Genomic DNA, 20,287 nt, shown 5'->3' with positions numbered 1-20,287 from the left:
ACTCATTTAGTAAGTTCTCCTTCTCCCCCTCTCAATGGCTCACCTACTGCTTCCATATCAAGCTGCTTTCAGCAGTGGGGGAGTGGCTTCTTTTAGGATGCCAAGCACTATCCATTCACAGAAGGCCCAAGCAAGCCATCTCGCAGAACACAGCAACCACCAACACACCCTAAATGGCTGGAGGGTGCATTAATAAGGAGCAACTAGAGGCTCTGCCTTCCACATAATGTCTGACATAGGAAACGAAGGGCTACTAGACCCTACTGGACGAGTGAGATGATAAGACCCAAGAATAATTTACTACTAAAACACTGTGGAATGAGAAGAACTGTTGAGTGGAAACTTTGTTGGAGTGCTGTAATTATACACAACTCAGTTCAAAAAGAATTACCCCAACATTAAAGTTGAGAAACCAAGTACTCAAAAGTCAGGGAGCCAAATTTTGCTCTTAGCTATGCCACTGTTAATACACAGCAAGACCACTTACTTCACTGATGGATTTGGGCCAAGAAATACGAAGTTAATATTGAATGCTCAACCATAATTCTGTTTCCTCGTCCACATGCCTTGGAGCATGGTCTCTCTCTCTCTAGCTTTACTGTATGGTATAATGTTTGCCAAATAATACAGCATATAATCTAAATAGCAGCCTGATTCTTACCTGTACCCTTACAGACGTACCTCTAGAGCCAAATCCTTCAACTTTATTTTTGTGCCTGAACAACCTGGTCCTCTGCCCTCCTACCCATCTGTTCCTAACCCCTCCCATCCCCCAATGACTCTGACTGCATTTTCAATAAAAGCCACTCTCAATTCTCACTTTTTATTAAGTGGGGGGAAAATAAACTCTGAGTCTGTTCCCTTGTTCTAGTAATTACTAGTGTGAGAAGCCTCATTCACGTCAAAGGCAATATTCATAGTAGCAAGCCTGGTGCCCACGAGTAAAGATTTGCAGGATCAGCTACTGAATTATGAGCCCATACATTTATGATGATAGCAGACAAATTTGAAGAGGCCAAAAACTGTTGCCCAAAGAGCAGCCAGGGTCATAGCAATTTAAAATTGAAAAATAAGGAGAGAGAGAGGAAATATATGGGCGGAGGTAAAAACACAATGTAAAGAAGGAAAGTAAAAGAGAGATAAGCTTTCAGAGACATGAAGAGGTAAGTAAGTTTGTGGTGCGTGCATACAGGCAGATTCTCATAATTAGCAAAGTAAAATAACTTCATCAGACTATTGGAGTTTGAGTTAGACTGACTGGTTTTTATAGGAATTTTGCAGGGCTCGTAAAAATATATAAAATCCAAGCAAGTAAAATAATAATTGTTATTATTTGTTAGTCTGGAAGGTCACAAATCTTACAAATCCTGAGCAGTGATGTCTTTAAAATGAACATTTCTGAAAGCTTTGATGTGACAACAGAAGTTATCCTTTTTTTGTAAAACTGCATTCATGGACATCTGAGAAGTCATTTATCATCTAAATGTGAAATACACAATTCCCATGTTCTTCAAAGATCACAGTTTCACAGTAACAAGTATCAAATCCCCATTTGTAAAAGTTAAGGAGCAATTATGTTTCATAATCCACTTGATTCAGGAACTCAGCTGAAGAGACTTTAAACATTCTTTTGCTGTCCGACAATTAAAACATACACTCCTCCAGCTAGACACCAATTAGCCTGATTTACTGATCCGAGCATTTGAGTTAGAAACTGGCCTCCTAATGAGTAGTTAATTGCCAAATCATGTCTATACACCAAGCTCTATTTAGATGCTATTCCCACTAGCCAGTTACAAAGGGCTGGTTTTAGAGGGGACAGGAAAGTGACAGGAACTAGATAATCCACCACTGGAGTTTCATTTGTAAAGATCAGTGAATAAAGTTTGGAACCTTGCACACTATGCTATGATTTTTCAGAAATCTAAGGCCTTCACTGTTTTGCAGAAAGCTGTTTAGCATCTCCTGAGTGAAATCTTAAACTACCACAGCCCAGGCAAGAGGAGGTTTGCTAAGGGACACTGGCTTTTTAACCAAACCAAACAAAAAAATAAACTTAGTCAACAGCAAGCAGAACAAAGCTGAAAAGAGCTAAGATGAAGGAACTGCAGGAGGAAGGTGATTTCCACTGCAAATTTATTTTAGGTACCTGGGATCTAACATCACCCACCCTAACACAAACATACACACATACTATCCCCACTCTCTCTTTTATTTTTACTTTCATTATGGGAGAAAGAGAGCCTTGAATCAATGGGCAAAGTCATAGACTTTTCTCCTGTTTTATTAAAGGTGCAGCCAACTGCAGGAGTCTTCAAAGTTCTATGCAAAGTCATTAGAAAGGTAAAGCAGCACCTTTCATGGAATATCCTGCTTTTTTAGATGAAGAAAATCTCTTACAAGTGGTTACAGTTGAAGTTTTGGTGGGGGGGGAGGGGAGAGAAAATCAAACAAAACCCCTCTTCCTCAGTTAGTTCCAAATCAACATCAGGCTGGGGTTGTGGTGCAGACAGTGGTGGTGGGGGTAGAGGTGGTGTCACTTCTGGCTTTCATCGGCAGCACCGCAGCCTCCCCCCTTACCACTCTCGAAGACCTTCAGTCATGGTGGTTTTTGCACCAACAAGGGGCTGAAGGTGGCTCTCTCTGAAGCCCTTAAAATATAATTTTGAGAGTCAATCAGAAACAGTTACTCCTAACTGCTAAGAACCTCTCTGTCTTCTCTAGGGGCCAGTCCCTTAGCTCAGCAGTTCTGTCTGCAAGGGTTTATGGGAAGGCATTTTAGTTCAGTTCATGTAGATCCCTGTCCCATTAGGTGTTATTCAAAATCCAGAAACTCACAGTAAGACCTCAGTAAATTATGGGCTTGACCATGCCTCACTACGCACAGGTGTGGCAGAGGGCACAAGCAGTCTTTCCCTATCCCTGCCCTAACTTTCATGTTAGCCAGTGGCCCAGAATAATTTCAGTCCTGCACTGGGACTGACAACATACCCTTATGTGGTTCCCCCTGCTGCACCCTCAGAAGAGCTGGGAAGAAGCAGGGAGACATATACAGCACACTGTAAAGGGGTATTGCAGATGCCATCCCAGAATGTGCTGCTACATTGCTTTTGGAAGTGTCATGCCTAACTCTTTGCTGCTGGCGCACAGCCCATCTCTCCCCACTTCCATGCCCCTGGGTGGGCAGTGGCTTAAAGCCCCGCTCTAGCTCTAAAAACAATCCAGGTGACTAGAAGCTGGTTTTTTTAATTTCCTGAAAATGGAGGGGTGATTTCTCTCTATTTTGTTTCAAGTCAGACAAATAGCCTGAATTCTGTCCCCAGATACATACACGAAACTCCCACCATCTTCAGCTTCATGCACACGCACACACGCAGTCTAACCTTTAGGAGCCAGAGAACTTCCCTTACTTGATAACATTGCTAACAAGGTCAAATTTTGAGTGAGAAGTAATTTATGATGTCCTTGTAACATGCTCTTGCTAAAAAAGCGAGGCTATAGGAACCACTATCAGACAGTCCAGTTCTCTATACACTAAGAATTCAACATAATATGCTTATGACCTTGATAATCTGATATGTTTTTTGTCCAGGTGGCTCCCAAAGTGCTTTTGCTTTGACAGTTCCAGTGATTAAATGCACATAAACATTCCTCATATCCAATTCCACATTTTGGATTATTTGAACAACACAATTCAACCTTCAGAGATTGCTAGCTATCACATACAGCCACTTACGGGTTATTTCCTCAGCTGATAGCAACACTGAATAGAACAGTATGAAATACTTTAACTCTTAATATATTGTGTTCTTCTCTAGAAGAAGCCACAGCTATAAAAGAAATCTATTAGGATTTTTGTTTTTTGGAGACATTTGTTGAACAGTAATATATGCTGCTCCCTCAGCATGTATCCATATGTACACACACACACACACACAAGCTACCTACTTTTAAGCTCCTCTAAAGATCTTGCACATTGATGGAAATAGCTATGAAAGTCTTCCTGCATTAATATTTATGTCTGTTTCAGTATCATTTCAAATATTTCCCTTCCTGTGAGATGTTGACTTTCATATCATCACCTAATAATCATGATGAACAGTATATGGAAAGAAATAATATAAAAAGAGAAATCCAATTTTGCTTCCTTCCAGAAAAAAGTTACGAACTGAAGAAAATCTCACGTTATTTTTTTTAATCAGAGGAAGCGTCTCCAGGCCAATTTTTACAAAATAAATAGCTGATCTTGATAGATTTTGTGCACATAATTATAAATATATTTATACAAGCATCAAGGTGTATTGGTTTAAATCAAAGCAATTTAAATGACCAATTTTAATAATGATTTAAATCAGCAAGCTGGAAACATTGATTTTAATCATGTTTTGCATTTATGCTTTTTATTTTGCTAAAGAAAGGTTGAGTCTCACTAGTTGGTAATCATTAAAACATGTTGAGTTGCAACTAAATATAGCCTTTGCACTGAATTTGGTGGGGTTTTTCGTTTGTTTGTTTTTGCTAAATAGATCAATACACTATACCTATACACATATATTTAAACAATAATATAGCTTAATTTACATTTATTCAGATTCTTAATTTTTAATATTTTATTATGTTAGAAAATGGTGAATTATGCATTTCTTATTTAGTAGATTATTTTTTTACTTGTGATTTGTGTCATGCTCTATTTGGACAGAAATTCAAATTCAATTAAAAAAGCATAAAACCAGCATTTTTAAAATTCAATTAAATATAACTACTTTAAATGTCCTGGATATATAAGAAAAAGTTTATCAAAACCTGTTTTGCATTTAAAATTAATAGATTTATTAAACAAAGGAAGTATGATCTATAGTTAGCCAACTGAACTGATTGTTTTTTGGAGTACTTGTGGCGCCTTAGAGACGAACAAATTTTTTTGAGCATAAGCTTTCATGAGCTACAGCTCACTTCATCGGCGCTGTAGCTCACGAAAGCTTATGCTCAAATAAACTGGTTAGTCTCTAAGGTGCCACAAGTCCTCCTTTTCTTTTTGCGAATACAGAATAACACGGCTGCTACTCTGAAACCTGATTCTTTTTTGTCACCATGCCCTTCAAGATTTTAAAACTAGTAAATGTCATCCTCTCTCACCAGTTTTTTAATCATAGATTGGAGGAGAAAAACTAACTTTCCTAATTTTCCAATTTCCATTGGCTTCTTAAATTTGAATGAACTTGTTATTGAATTGAAATGAAGAAAAGATTCTCTATGCATGTGCAGAAAAATCTTCTGCAGTCAGAAGCTGGTTCAGCACATCAGCAAACTCTGGTTCCAGATGCTTAGCCAGTAACTTCCACCAGTTCAATGGTTTGACTTTCTTTAAAACTTGACAGCAAACATGTGCTGCTTAATATTATTCTTGCATTTAATTTATATGACTTTAATAGATTATAAATAGTTTAGGCCTTATGTTGTTAATTTCAAATTTAATTTTAAATAGGGTTATTTTAAAAAAAAACAGTAGTTAATTTAAATTAAAATATGATTTTAATAAAAACAATCAGATTTAAACAATTTTTTAAAATCATCCATTTTTACCTCCCCTGACAAGCCTGGACTGAGGGACAGTAAATTTAAAGTACTTTCAACACAACAGAATGAAGCAAAATCCAAGTGATAAGCAAAATTCACTGTCTGAAAGAGATAGTTTTTAAATAAAAGTCTAATGGAACTGTACGGAAAGTATGAGGGATATTTGAAAGTGTGTGTGTGTGTGTACACATAGAGACAGAGAGAGAAATAGGGATAATACTGTCCACATAAGGCTGCTCTGAAGTTTAATTCATTAATGTCTTTAAGGTACTTTGAGACTCTCTGAATGGTACTAATGATGTGCTAAATATTTTTATAACTAACTCTACCAACTGAGTACCAAACTGCTACCTAAGCTGAAAGTTACAGTGCTTCAAATATGTAGCTCACATTGATTTCAAGTTAGGCTTTTTATCATTTCATTTACACTGAACCATGTACTTTCTTCTGCAGTTTACCTGATGGTCTTCCCTGCTAAATCAAGGTAACAGGATGTGCACAGGAAAAAGAAAATTGCAGGGGGGAGGGGCAAGAGCTACAGGACCTTGGACAGCAAATGTCTTAAAGGATCCTTATCAGAAAAAAAATACCCATTTCTTTAAATATCCAACTTGCTCATGCTTGTAAGATATCCAAAGAGAGATTGCAACATTTTAAAACACAGTGATGCTATTTTAAAGCAGAGATTACTAATATGGTAACTATAAAATCTTGCCTTCTCCCTCCCATCCCCAAATTCTAAGGATGGTCTACTAAAATAACCAAAGAAGCTTCATGTAAGCATTAGAGCAGGGGTTGGCAACCTGCGGCATGCATGCCAAAGGCAGCACACAAGGCAATTTTTACTGGCACACTCTGCCAGCCGGGGTCCTGGCCACCGCCCCCACTCAGCGGGCTGCTGGCCTGGGTGAACGGAACGCCAGGCTGGCACCAGGCTGAGCGGGGCCAGTGGCCGGAACCCCAGATTGGCGGTGGGCCGCTCAGCTCGCCACCAATGTATTAAATTTCTCCCCATAGGAATGTGCTACTTGCAGAGCACCAGGACTGGCAGCCGTAAGTAGTACACCATATGCAGCACATTCCTACGGGGAGAAATTTAATACACTACACCTGTGTAGGGAAGGCTGTGCCTCCCCAAACAGCCCACCCCCTATCCACCCCCTCCCACTTCCCGCCCCCCCGACTGCCCCCCTTATAAACCCTGACCCATCAACCCCCCCTACCCCTTATCCCCTGACCGCCCCGTCCTGGGACCGCCCGCCCCCTAACTGCCCTCCTCAGAACCCCCCACCCATCCAACCCCCGCTGCCCCTTGTCTCCTGACCACCCCCTCCTGGGACCTCCCACCCCTATCTGCCCCCCCGGGACCCTACCCCCCATCCAAGCCCCCCTGCTTCCTGTCCTCTGACTGCCCCGACCCCTATCCACACCCCCAACCCCTGACACGCCCCCCGGGACTCCCATGCCTATCCAACCCCCCCATTTCCCGTCCCTGTTCCCCATCCCCTTACCATGCCGCTCAGAGCACCAGGAGTGGCAGCCGTAAGTAGTACACTGTAAGTAGCACATTCCTATGGGGAGCAATTTAATACACTACACCTGCCCTGCTCAGCCTGCTGACAGTCTAGAGTTTTCAAAATATGTTCTCGCACCCCTTATCAAAAATTACACTACAATTAGCTTAAAAACCTGAAAACTTTAAAAACTTTGTATATTACAGTAATCATTAAAAATGTATAATGTTAATAAATACATAGTTTTGATGAAACAAAGTAGTTATACTTATGTGCCTGTGCTTAATTTGTGTTTTCGATGATTTACCTTCTAAAATAATCTCGCATGTCTTGCACCCCCAGAAAGGGCATCTTGCACCCCCAGGGGGTGCGTGGACCCCAGGTTAAGAACCACTGCACTAAACTGATAAGATCTGCATTTTAATTTAACTTTAAATGAAGCTTCTTAAACGTTTTAAAAACCTTGTTTACTTTACATACAACAACAGTTTAGTTACATAATACAGATTTATAGAGAGAGACCTTCTCAAAATGTTAAAACGTATTACTGGCACGCAAAACCTTCAATTAGAGTGAATGAATGAAGACTCGGCTCACCACTCCTGAAGGGTTGCCGACCCCTGCATTAGAGGAACAGTCTGCCAAGTGGTGGTTTTTTAAATGTAAGCATTTAAAATATAAATATTTCACTGCCCTCTCCTTTTATTACAAAAAATGGAATTGGACTCTTTGTTTAAAGTGTATTTATATTCAGAAAAATGTCGAAGTGAAAATGGCATCTTTTTATGCAAAACATCAGCTCCTTGTGTTTCCAAGTCACAACTCCACTGACCAAAAGTAGTTCTTCCTACAATTAGAGATGCAGAACCAATACTGCTATGGAATAGTGACCTGGACTTTGTTCTGTTTCATGCACCATCAACAAAACTGTCAACCAACTCAACTGCAAAAACCTTTATTGCTGGAGATGTCTGAGAAGGAAAGAACACAGCTTGATATTTAGATCCCAGGATGGTTCTGCAATGCTGGACTTCAGATCAGTCATTAGTCATTTGCGTACTAAATACACTGAATTCAGAAGTCCACGAGAGAATAAATATGGAACCCCCCCAGAATTTCATTTTTACAGTCAATTTTCAGACAATCATTTTCCCCATGTCCCTCTTGTAGTACCGGCTCAACCAGACTAGTGGAACATGCAGTTGCCTAGAACAAAAATGTTACCTAGAGAAATAGACACAGAGTCGTGCAGGGGAAAAGGGGTATGTCCACAGCATGGTCTTCCCTTCTCCACAGCACAGGGTAATCCTGAATGCCTGCACAAGGGCAGGAGGGAGATAGGAACAGCAGGTCCCAGCCAAAATCAGAGTCCCATTATGCTAAGCACTGTCCAAACACACAGTGAGAGGCAGTCCCTGCCCTGAACAACTCTTAGTCTAACTAGAAAAGATAAAGGGTGGGAGGGAAAACAGAGAGGTGGAGAAACGTCTTACTCAAAATCACACAGTGGCACAGTCAGGAATAGAACTCAAATCTCTCAGCTCCTAGACCAGCACTGTATTCCCAAGCCCACCACACTGCCTCCCAAAGCATGGGGAAACCAACAAGCCAACAAAAACACAGACGTTTGTTTTCATACAAACATCTGAGGTAGGAGTTAACTATAAATACACAAGCCTCTGAAGAAAAACTGCAGTGCCAGAGAATTCTAGGTGACTAATGCCAATGTTTCTAACTGCTTCCATCGCGGTTACACGCCTGCTTCACAGCAGCACCACATGAAGCCTCTTCTCCATTTCATTCTCTGAAGCTGAAACAGCAAGCTTGTTCCTGCGGCTCAGTAGTGTGATACAGGTGTTGTGAGAGAAACCAGAGAGAAATATTCACGCTGCTCAGCTCACAATTCATTTGTTTGATAATAGATGAGCTCTGCACACCACTTGAAAGAAGCACCTCTGTCCAGAATGTTAGACACAGCATCTTCGTGGGTTATTTTAAAAATATAATGTTCTTGTCAATCATTTGGCCTGGGGGCACTGAAAAGTCTCATTCCGGCTCATTTACACCCCAATGTCAGTTCATCTGCATCTCTGGCCAGAGACATCATTACTAACGTTTAGCTTAAAGGATAAAACAAAGACGAAATGCATTCAACGAAAGCTTGGCTACAATAGATTTCTCATTGCTTTTTGAAAATATGCCTTTCCCCATAGTATAGCTCTGCAATATCTTTCTAGTTAAACTAAAAAATGGTGTGCTTTTACATTCTGATGCAAAAATTCATCCCTCTAACAGCGTCACTTGCTAGAGTTCTAACCCCATCAAGCCCTTCTCCAGCCAACCTTGCCTCCGGTCCACTTTTCATTTAAAAAGTAATAAAGCTGACATGGAAGCAATAGCTTTTGTTCTTTCTGTGCACTGCCACTTTCATGATCTGCTTGGAAAATGCAGAATTGTGGGGGAAATGGCATCACAGTGTTTGACACTTACAGTGTTGCTCCAATTCCATATCAAATGTGTTTATTTTTGGAGAGGACAAAAATGTTGTCTCATGATCAGACCCACAAACTCCAGCTTAGATCTGACTCATTTTGGCTCAGGCACCACTAACAGTCAAAGATCCTATAGAACAAATGCAACCCCTCCCCCCGCCCCGCTCAAGTTAGGCCCTCCATCACACCTATGCAACCCTCTCCTGTTCTAAGGAGTTGGTAGAGGTACCACCAAGGATATAATTTGAAGACCATGGAGGTTCAACAGTCAGCCTATAATTGAAATTTAGTTAATTATCTTGGCACACGAATCTAGGTCACTCACCCAGAGTTACGGTAGCTCAGTGGTGCTGGTGTAATCCATGTTATATCTCCTCTTCTACCATATCTATTACTACTAGCACCCATCTAGTTCCTGAGGTAGAGGTCTCATGCTTTTAGCACTGAAGATCTCTGATTCAATCCCTGCTGATGGCTCAAGTTGGGGTTTATTATACTTGCAGTAGTAAAAAATAGCATTTATTTTTGTCACTAAAGGCGAGAGATCTGACTGTGATTGGCTCCCTCTGCTACATGATGCCATTTTTACATAGTCCTTTTCAGAGCAGAACTCCCTTTAAACCAAGCCTTGCACACAGAGATGGCTGAAGATGCCAATGAAAGGTGAAGACCATCGACAGCTGAGAAAATGGCACTGGCTCATTTCTGGGTCCAGAAAGTTCCTATTTTATGATTCGGTTTTGGATAATCAGCTGAATATTTAGATGCTATTCTGACCTGAACCCTCAATACTATTTGAAGTTTGACCCTCACAAGGGACTATAATTAAATTACTTTTATTTAAAAAAAACCCCAAAATAAACCTCACACCAACCTTAATTTAGACTCCTCCTTCCATCTACTTCATCAGGTAACAGAACATACTGAGGCTGGTGATAAGAGAACACGTTCCTTGATGCAACAGAATAAGAAAACCCACCACCAAACCATTCCTAGGGATGATAAGGTCAAAGTGGTCTATACATTTTTGATTAAGCTGAATTGCTTATGATACACTTTCTAACTGGCATCAATATTAAAAAAAAAATACCATTACAAAAAAAAATTTCTCAAAAAAAAAAAACAACCAAAAAAACAACCATTGAGATCAGAACCTACAGTGAGAAATGAAGCAAATGCTAGCCTGTTAATGGGAAATGTGGAAAAGCCTGCAAAAGTTACACAGGTTCAAACCATGCTAGCTCAGGAAGGATTCAGTGCCATTTATCTCACAGTACACTAGATCACTCAAACTCTAGTCTAGACCTCTTAAAGTAGGGGGGGATTCTGTGCATTTTACCTGTCAAACGATGGCTTCTCTCCACAGTCAAATGCATCTTGTAACTCTTTGACAAGGTTAGCCTGGCCCGGAAGTCGAAAGAGCCCTTCCTCCTTCAGCCCCCGCAGTCGGATAAAATCCACACACTGCTCCACCAACATGGGAGCCAGACGGTGCCCATATCTCTTCTCGTACCGGACTGTGTCTTCCAGCTTCTGTCCAAAGATACCTATGCATAATAATAATAATATAATAATAATATAATAATACTCTTATTACACTCAGGGTAAAACTTTCAAAAGGCGCATAAGTGATCTAGGAGCTTAATTCCCATGGACTTTCAGTGAGAATGGAAAATGGGACTTTGACAGCTTTTTTGAAAATTTTACCCCCAGGGCCAGATTTTCATAGATGTAAAGCAGCTGCAGCTCCTACTGACCTCAGCTGGAGTTGTTGGTGTTCAGCTCCTCTGATTTAGACCATAAGTAAAGTACACCCACCCCTCACTCCTATAATTTACTACAAGTTGCACAATTACTTTCTTTTAGAATAACAACAAAACATGTATGTGAGAAAGAGCAGGTGGTGGCATAATATGCCAGACTGACAGCCTTGAAGACTAATGCTTGTATTGATCCACATGGCAGGAAAGCTATGAACAGCAACAGTGCAAGGTTGCTCATGAAATGCACTTCAAACCTGATCTGGAGAAGTAACTACCTCTTCCCTGCTATTAATGGCATCTCCAACTCCCTTCAAACCTTGGGCCCTTCTGCCAAAGAATGTCATTTGTGATGGTTGTTTTGTGATAGAATCATAGAATAGAATATCAGGGGTTGGAAGGGACCTCAGGAGGTCATCTAGTCCAACCCCATGCTCAAAGCAAGACCAATCCCCAACTAAATCATCCCAGCCAGGGCTTTGTCAAGCCTGACCTTAAAAATATTTAAGGAAGGAGATTCCACCACCTCCCTAGGTAACGCATTCCAGTGTTTCACCACCCTCCTAGTGAAAAAGTTTTTCCTAATATCCAACCTAAACCTCCCCCACTGCAACTTGAGACCATTACTCTACCACTGAGAACAGTCTAGATCCATCCTCTTTGGAACCTCTTTGATGTGAGCATCTGTTTCCTAGCAAGAGGGCTAAAGGGCACCAACACATTTCATATACAGAGGGACACTAAACAACTTTCAGACAGGAGTTGAATTCCAAATAATGACCTACAGTTGAGAGACTTTCCTTTCATATTACATAAGCCATATAATGAGAAAAATCCAATAGGTCAGATTCTTCCCTTTGATAAGCATGCACAGCTCCAGTTACTTTAAATTTTTTTTAAATAAAGATTCAAATTAGCAAGTGTTTGAGTCCACTTTCCTTCTTAAACTAAATCTAATCTTTAAAGTTTGTTTTGTTTTTGTTTTTTAAATTGTATTTATTTTCACTAATATACCATAATAAAGAAAGCTGGTGGAAATTCTAGTTTCTGTGTCCAGCCACGTGATTCTGGGATAGAGGAATAGCAGAGTTCTGATTTCCACTGTCCCTGCCTAAGAACGCTACCTGTTGGTAGGTGGAGGGGGTGGAATTCTCTCTCCTAGCCCCCCTCTGTGCATGTTGCAGAAATGCCAAACGGGAACCATCCGCAGTTACAGAAGGAATATTTGAATGTCACAGTTAATGAAGCTTAGAGAAAGATTAACTGGCACAGAAAGTTTGGTGTCCAGCCAGGTCGCCGTCTCAGCTGCTAGCACTCCATAGAAACTATGTTTTTTATTTATTTATTAAATAATGTTTTGGTTTCTAGCTCGCTCCATGCGGAGATGATGGGAGGATTAAACATACTTGTGGTTTTTGAGCTAAGGATTGCTGTCTGGCAGAACAATGGAGTTCCTCCACTCCCTCCCTGGTTCAGGAGGAGTGCTGTCCAAAGGAGCTCAGTTGAAAGCATGTGGTGATATCACAAAGCACACAGCAGCGTCAAGGTTTCAAACCCCATTGTGCTCATGGGATTGTACCCAACTCCACAAGTCAGCAGCTCTTGGTGACCTGCTGAGTCAGGGCCTTGAGGTAGTTGAATGCAAATTGGCTAATTGGCTGCATAATTTTCACAAGCCAAGGGAGAGTTTTGATTTATTACTGGGCATAGTTTGATCTGGCCAGACAAATATTGACCCTAAGCCTTGAAATAAATCTGAATATTTGTCAATATAGGAAAAATCGTAGTAAACTTTTAATTTGTTTCGAATTCGGCATATCCTTGGGACATATGGGGTGGAGTGAGACAGGTCAGGAAATGGAAATATCAAAAGAAGCACAGTTTCCAACCTGGGCCAAAAGAGGCATCTCGTAACAAAGTCGTATTCTTACTAGATTTCTAGCTTCAATTTCCACATAGGCTTCAAATCATAACCGAAAACAGCAATTACTCCCCCTTTTAGAAGCTGCCTATTGTTGAAAATAGGAGCTCATTGTTAGTAACGGAGATGAAACTGAAAAATGTTTTGCTTTGCATGAAATTAACTAATCTATTTTTTTTCACATCAGCCTTGTGAAGTTTTCTGCACTGCTCTAGCCATCTCTACCCAAGGCCTTCCCTGATAAAGATATGCTATGAGCAGACAGTCACTCAGAGTTCCTCCTTCACCAACAGCCCATAATATTTCATGGCACTAAACAGAAGATTCAACACTTTTGAAGTTAAATTAATCAGCATAAAAATGTGGACTACAATTATATACAACTCATGCCTGTTGAAAATACAATTAATATGAACGAGCTCTATCTCATTAATTGAACTTTTTTCTCACTCCACTAATGTTCTTGTGATTCATGTTCATATTACAGGCCTGCTTACATCTGCACAGAAAAGAGAAGTTCTCAAAGCCATTAAACTGCTTATAGTTTCATATTTGCACTGACAGCACTGTCAAAACACATAATTTCAGGTTAATAAATTTATTAGGTTGCTCTTCCCCCCCCTCTTGTGGAATTAGCTTTCAAATCACGTCTAATCTGAAATGAATGAAATGAAAATAGGGTTTTTGAGGCACTGGGGAAAAATGTTTCTATATTGTTATAAATTGCAGATGCATTGCAGCGCAAGCTCTGGTATATTGAAAGCAGCTGGCTGCTGCATAGTATTAAGATGCCCATAACCAGCTCTCAGCCAGTATTGCTGAGTACAAACAGAGAACTAAGAGGGCTATGATAGATTTAAAATCGTGACTGGTGGGAAGAAAGTGGATAAGGAAGTGTTATATACTCCTTCACATAACATAAGAACTAGGGGTCACCCAATGAAATTAATAGACAGCAGGTTTAAAAACAAATAAAAGGAAGTACTTCTTCATACAATGCACAGTAAACCCATGGAACTCATTGTCAGGGGATGTTGCAAAGGCCAAAACTATAACTGGGTTCAAAAAAGAACTAGATAAGTTTATGGAGGAAAGGTCCATCAATGCCTATTAGCCAACATGGTCAGATATGCAACCCCATGCTCTGGGTGTCCCTAGCCTCTGACTGCCAGAAGCTAGAAGTGGATGACAGGGGATGGATTACTTGCTGATAACCTGTTCTGTTCATTCCTCTGAAGCATTTGGCATTGGCCACTATTATACTGGGCTAGATGGACCATTGGTCTGACCCAGTTTGGCTGTTCCTTTGTTCTTAAATTATTTTCTCCAATATTTAAGTCTATGGGCCAGATTTTCAGAAACCTTTCTTGCATAGTTGCATGCATAGGTACACAGTTCACATGTGCAATTACAGCATTTTTGTGAACCAACAACCTGTTAACTAGACCAAGGTAATTGGTTATTTGCATGTGCATCCACAGTCAAGGCCTGACCCAAAGGCCAGTGAAGTTAATGGGTGTCTTTCCATTGACTTCAGTAGATTTGGATTGTGTCGTAACGATGCACACAGTGTTCTGCAAATCTGGCCCATAGACTTTCATGATGATTTCTTTTGGAAGAGACCTTGTATATGTAAAACACAGTTCAACTGGCACAAGTGAAAATGAGCAGAAATGGCTCTACCTGCATCATTCAATCCCCTGCCCGTAAACAGGGTGATTTCACTCATGTTTTCAGAACAGAAGAGTTGTTGTGCCAAAACATACAGAAAAACTGAAACAGCTGAAAGTCTCATTTCTCTACGAGAAGCCTGCGGCACCACTAAAGTCAATAGTCTGCACATTAATCTGTTAATCCTTTTCTCAAATTCTGAACATTCCTCGAATAGTTAAGCTCATATGGAGGGGCAGACAGCAATGGAGAAGTAGCTTACACCAACCTGTACATAACATGTATGTACATAGACACATATGTCCTGTCTCAGCCAGATTTTCAGAGGTGCTGAACAGCTCCAATTTTTTATTTTTTAAAAACAAATCTATCAGCAATATTTAAATCTAGGGCTAGATGTTCAGCACCCTTTGTGTGCACAGATACACAATTTGCATGTGCAATTACAACAGTTGCACAGCACTTGTGAAAAAAATCAGGCCCTCTGCCTTTATTGCACTGGAAGAACCATAGCTAGTGCTGCTTCCTCCTTCAGGGCATATCCTGTTCACCTTTGCCTGTGTGGGCAAAACCCCCAGAGCAATGGAGCCACCTTGTTACTGCCGAACATGGTGGGCAGGCGGCAGAGCACCCATGCTGGGAAAGATTGGCACATGTTGAAGGTCACTCTGTGACAGTTTCGTAGTAGGCTAGGAAGGGGACAGATGGGAGCACAACCCTGGGACCTGCAAACTATGGGGAAATAAGGGCCAGATCCAGTTGCATGTAGCAACTTGCAGCCTTAACTTCATCCCACTGGGGGGAGTGGCTAATGTTTCTGCAAGTTGGGTGAAGAGAGGATTCCAACCCTATTAATCCCTGTGTGTAACTCTTAACTCGTGCTTGGAGTGCGGATGAGAATTTCCATTCATGTACTCAGAGTAGTTCTTAAAAACAGCACAAAAATGCCTGTGAAACGCTTCTTCTCAGATTCCAAAAGACAAAGTTTCCTTTTTCTCATCAAAGAGTTAATTTATTTTTTTTCTTGGTGCTGTGACTCCTATTCCGTGTCACCTCCTACTCAGATTTTTTTTTCTCTTCTAGCTTTACCTGCTGATGCATTTTGAAAGCCAGCTTTACCTCCACAACTACCACACTTAATCATTAGGATTATGTACAATGTAGAATTAAACTTGCTTTAATAATGTTTCTGCAGCAAGTGGAAATGGGAGTACACGCTGCAGTAAAATAGGATGAAACAAAGCAAGGCAATGATATGCAACAGCACAATGCATGCGTGGAAATCCGACATCTTTGGATCCAAGTATTTGGACACCTGGACAGATATAAATTCTCTCATCCCCACCCCTCATGCAGGAATAAGTGTCAATCAGACCTATTCTTCCAATTTTGCAAATCTTATGGCTGACCCTGGGTGTCACAGGTTCAACTCCCTCACAGACTATTCATGGACTGCTGTACATAGAATACAATGCTACAACTACAAATGAACAAGGAAATTAATAAATCATTCATGGAACGTCAGCATCCTTATTGTTTCATGCCCTTTGTTTTGGACTTCTCGTTGGCGCTGAATACACAGCCCCCTCGACCTCTCAGAATAAAAGGCTCTAACAGCAAAGCACAACACAGTGACAAGCTGTACATACCTTTGCGAAAACTAAAGCACCGTTTAATTCTCCTATAGGTAGTTTTAGGAATGAAAGGAGCCGATGCTAAGGCCCCTGAGGTGCGGACCCCATCATTTCTATCTTCAGGCATCATGCAGGCCAGAGTCCCAGTATCAAGCCAAAGCTCTCCTTTAGAAGCTGCATCCAGAGGAAAGACTGTGACTGTTCATTCTTACTGATTTATTGGGGGGTTTTAATGGTGCATTTTCATCTAAAGTTGGAGGTTTGTGATCTTCTAGATCTCCGTAGTGGTTTTTTTTTTTTTTGTTTCCTTCCCTGTTTCAATTCTGCTTTGGGAAGAATTTCCTTTTGTCTTTTTATTTCCTTTTCTTTTTTTCCTTTTATTTCCTGTGGTGAGACAACTAGCTACAATGCAATGTCACAACAAAAGAATTTCAGCCAAAAGATGCATCTTCTGTTCAAATGGAAGTGTCTGTGGAAGAGGGGTATGTGCTCGTGGGGGTGAGGAGGGAGAGCTCTTCCTGTCAGCTGGAACTGGGGGTAGAGTGGCAGGGGGCTCAAATTCCACTGGAAAAGGTCAGCACTTCGTAATGTGCATGGGGGAAGAGAGAACAATGACAGAAGGGCCCCTGAAGAATTCTCCAAGATACTCCTTGCTGGCTCCTTTTATCTCTATAAACAGGGAACAAAAATAATGGCACCTTCGCCTGAAAGACTCTCTGTCCATAATGGATTCTTTTCAAAGTGCCTTCCTCCGTAACCGCCTCCCCTTCTGATGTTCTTGTGGGCTTCCCAGTTGTTTTGTTACCTTCAAACTACCAGAAGCTCTTGTGGGAGAGAGGCATCAGATGCAGCGGCGTTGGCCGAAAGGTCCTCGGGATCTGCTGAAGAATACAGGCTTCCACACGGGAGACGCTTTGCTCATTTCCTCCTTTTACTACTATTCTCACTGGAGGTGTTACGAATGCTGCTGCTGTTGCTGCTGCCGCTGCCTTCTGCTCCAGCCAGTCACATACAGCAGGTGCAGGCAAAACAATCTAAAGGAGGGAGCTGCTGCAACCTTGATTTTTTTTTTTTGACTTTGAGTTGACTTCAAGCCACTGTCACGTGTGCCAGCTTAGCAGGCAATAAGCCTCAGCCCTTCTGGCTCTCAAGAGGCTCCAGCCCTTGCTCTGCCTTACCCCCTTGTACCTCCCCCCCCACACACACACTGCATTAAAACTCTATTGTTTCTTCTTCTCCTCTACCCCCTTCTTTCACTTTATTTCTGTTTTCAAGCTCTGCAATCAAAGCTCAGGCCTTTCCTTTCTTTAAAAAAAATTGCCTTTTTAATCTAATCAGGAAAGGAATTTCATGTGCAAACAAGCATTAGAAGTGCTGGCTGATTTTTCATTTATTTATTTTAAAAAAGAACGTTCTCTGTATTCTTCCTGCTCTTTTGGTTAAAAAAACAATCTTGTTCAGAGCACCTTGGTAGCTCCCCACCCCCTTTCCCATTCCTAGTACCAGTTAACAAACAATAATTTAATGATCTGGTTAATTATTTATAGATCTGCTTGCTCCATGACCGGGATACCTTTCCAGTCACCAGCCAGACCCTAAATATTAGTGATTTAACAGGGCTTATGCTCATATGCACAGACACCTGTGGAATACACACAAACCTTGTTTATAATACTCAGAAAAATTGATGATTGTACACGACTACCACTCTGAAACCGGTCTACATAAAACTACGTTTCACATCAAACACACAAATAATTTGGTAAGACAGGGCTCTCGTGATTCATTGTATTTTGTGCTATTTTGTGCTTTAGGCGGCGGGGGTAAAATGGGTGTTTTCCTTTTGGTTAATTGGTTGGCTGAGTTTATTTGTTTTCTGTATTTGATTATTTTTATGCTGCTGGTTGGTCGACATTGTGATTGTAAGTCTAATTAATTGTTAGAATACCTACAGCTTTTGGATAGATAGATTTAAACAACAATTTTAAAAAATCCTATCTAAATAACAATTATAAACTCTGAGGGCACAGACTTTGAGCTTGACTCTCATTTGATATCAATCACTGAAGTCAATGTTGATTTACATCAGCTGAGAATCAGTTCACTTATACGGTATTTATTTTCTCTGTGAAGCCTTATGCATACCTACGGAATTAGATAGCAAGTCCATTAATAATAATGATGATGATGTTAATAACATGGACCCTCATTCAGCAAAGTTAGTCTGTTTCAGGTTTGTTCTGGAGTAATTTATACAGAAAAAGAGTAGGAAATACACGTGTTGAGTTACATATTGTCACAAAACAGCCAAAGAGACCTGATTAGGTCTTCTGGAGTTTCAAAAGTAGTACTTCAAATGAGAATCAGTTAAACAGACAGGCAACTCTCTAGATGCGCAATTCCCAGAGGTCTCCAGGCCCCAGGATACTGTCCGGTATCCCTGTGTAAATACATTAGAAACCTAAAACCACTCAAGATTGTGAGGCTCACTATCAACATTTGTGTCACAAATAGAATTCTCTCAGGAATGTTTCTCTGGTCCAGGATGGAAATCCTAGTCAGTGTGTGTCCATGCAGAATAGTCAACAGCCTGGTGGTCAGGGCACGGACGTGGGTCTTGGGGACCCAGGTTCAGTAGAAACAATTTTCAAAGCCTCAAAACTTTTCAGGAAATAGAAATTTTGTTTTCTGGCCAGGACTTCTCACAATCATTTACCTCACTTTTTCTGATGATTTGCCCACTAGAGTGAGACTCATTTTAGAGTTAACATATTTGCTCAAGAAGGCCAACATGAAAATGACATTTATAAAAGGCTTAAGTTGAATTAAAAATAATTCAATTAATAATTAATTCAAACAAACAGTAGCTCAACAATTATAGTCTCCCACCATGCCCAAGCCTTAATTGGTATTATGCAAACAAGGAGCCTCATGTTTCAGAGTAGCAGCGTGTTAGTCTGTATCCGCAAAAAGAAAAGGAGGACTTGTGGCACCTTAGAGACTAACCAATTTATTTGAGCATGAGCTTTCATGAGCTACAGCATCCGATGAAGTGAGCTGTAGCTCACAAAAGCTCATGCTCAAATAAATTGGTTAGTCTCTAAGGTGCCACAAGTCCTCCTTTCCTTTTCAATGAGCCTCACGTTCAGCTCTGCATTTGCACCAATAGATGGCACTAAACATTATTACACTTGTGACAGTATCACGCCAGCTTCTGGGGTGCATCCAGTGGTTTCCATATGTAAATCCAGTCTCACCAAAGTCCATCTTACATCATAAATGGCTAAGGCGCCAGACTTGGATTCAGGAGATCAAGGTTCTATTTCTAGCTCTGTCACAGACCTCATGTACAAACTGGGGTAAATCACTCAATGTCACTTGGCCTCAGGTCTTCCCCTGTACATTGGAGATATTTCCCTACCTCACAGGGGAGTTGTGAGGATAAAGACATTAATATATGTGAGATGCTCAAATACTATGGTTGTTGAGATCATGTAAGCAGGTAGATTCGTAGCTCTCCTCTTCTCAAAACGGTACTGCTTGTACCCAAATGTGTTTTGCCATGGTAGCTGACAGTGATTTTGGGCTGGAATATAAAATGGGCCTATTATAGTTCAATATACTGCCTGGTATAAGACAGATTTTTTTTAAAAACAACGTCCTGTGTAGGGAATCACATCTAGAGTGCGGGCCCTTCCGTGCTTATCATGTAGGTCCC

General features: G+C 40.8%; 1 protein-coding gene across 10 annotated transcripts in view; it reads right to left on the bottom strand.

Annotated features, from left to right (window-relative positions):
* The window catches only part of ARHGAP24 (Rho GTPase activating protein 24), a 336,201-nt gene that overhangs the window by 27,538 nt on the left and 288,376 nt on the right, over positions 1-20,287 (bottom strand). For 8 of the 10 annotated variants that reach the window (XM_073340570.2, XM_073340577.2, XM_073340568.2 and 5 more), the window contains one exon: positions 10,923-11,130. In XM_073340570.2, the coding sequence (XP_073196671.2) occupies positions 10,923-11,130 (208 nt within the window). Of the gene's footprint in view, positions 1-10,922; positions 11,131-16,584; positions 17,626-20,287 lie in introns of those variants that run through there. The other 2 variants (XM_073340572.2, XM_073340576.2) reach the window with 2 other exon arrangements.

The sequence above is a fragment of the Lepidochelys kempii genome, chromosome 4 (genome assembly GCF_965140285.1).
Source record: "Lepidochelys kempii isolate rLepKem1 chromosome 4, rLepKem1.hap1, whole genome shotgun sequence".
In the NCBI taxonomy this organism is placed as follows: domain Eukaryota; kingdom Metazoa; phylum Chordata; order Testudines; family Cheloniidae; genus Lepidochelys; species Lepidochelys kempii.
Note: the sequence above shows the minus strand (reverse complement) of the source record. Positions and strands in the feature narration are given on the sequence as shown.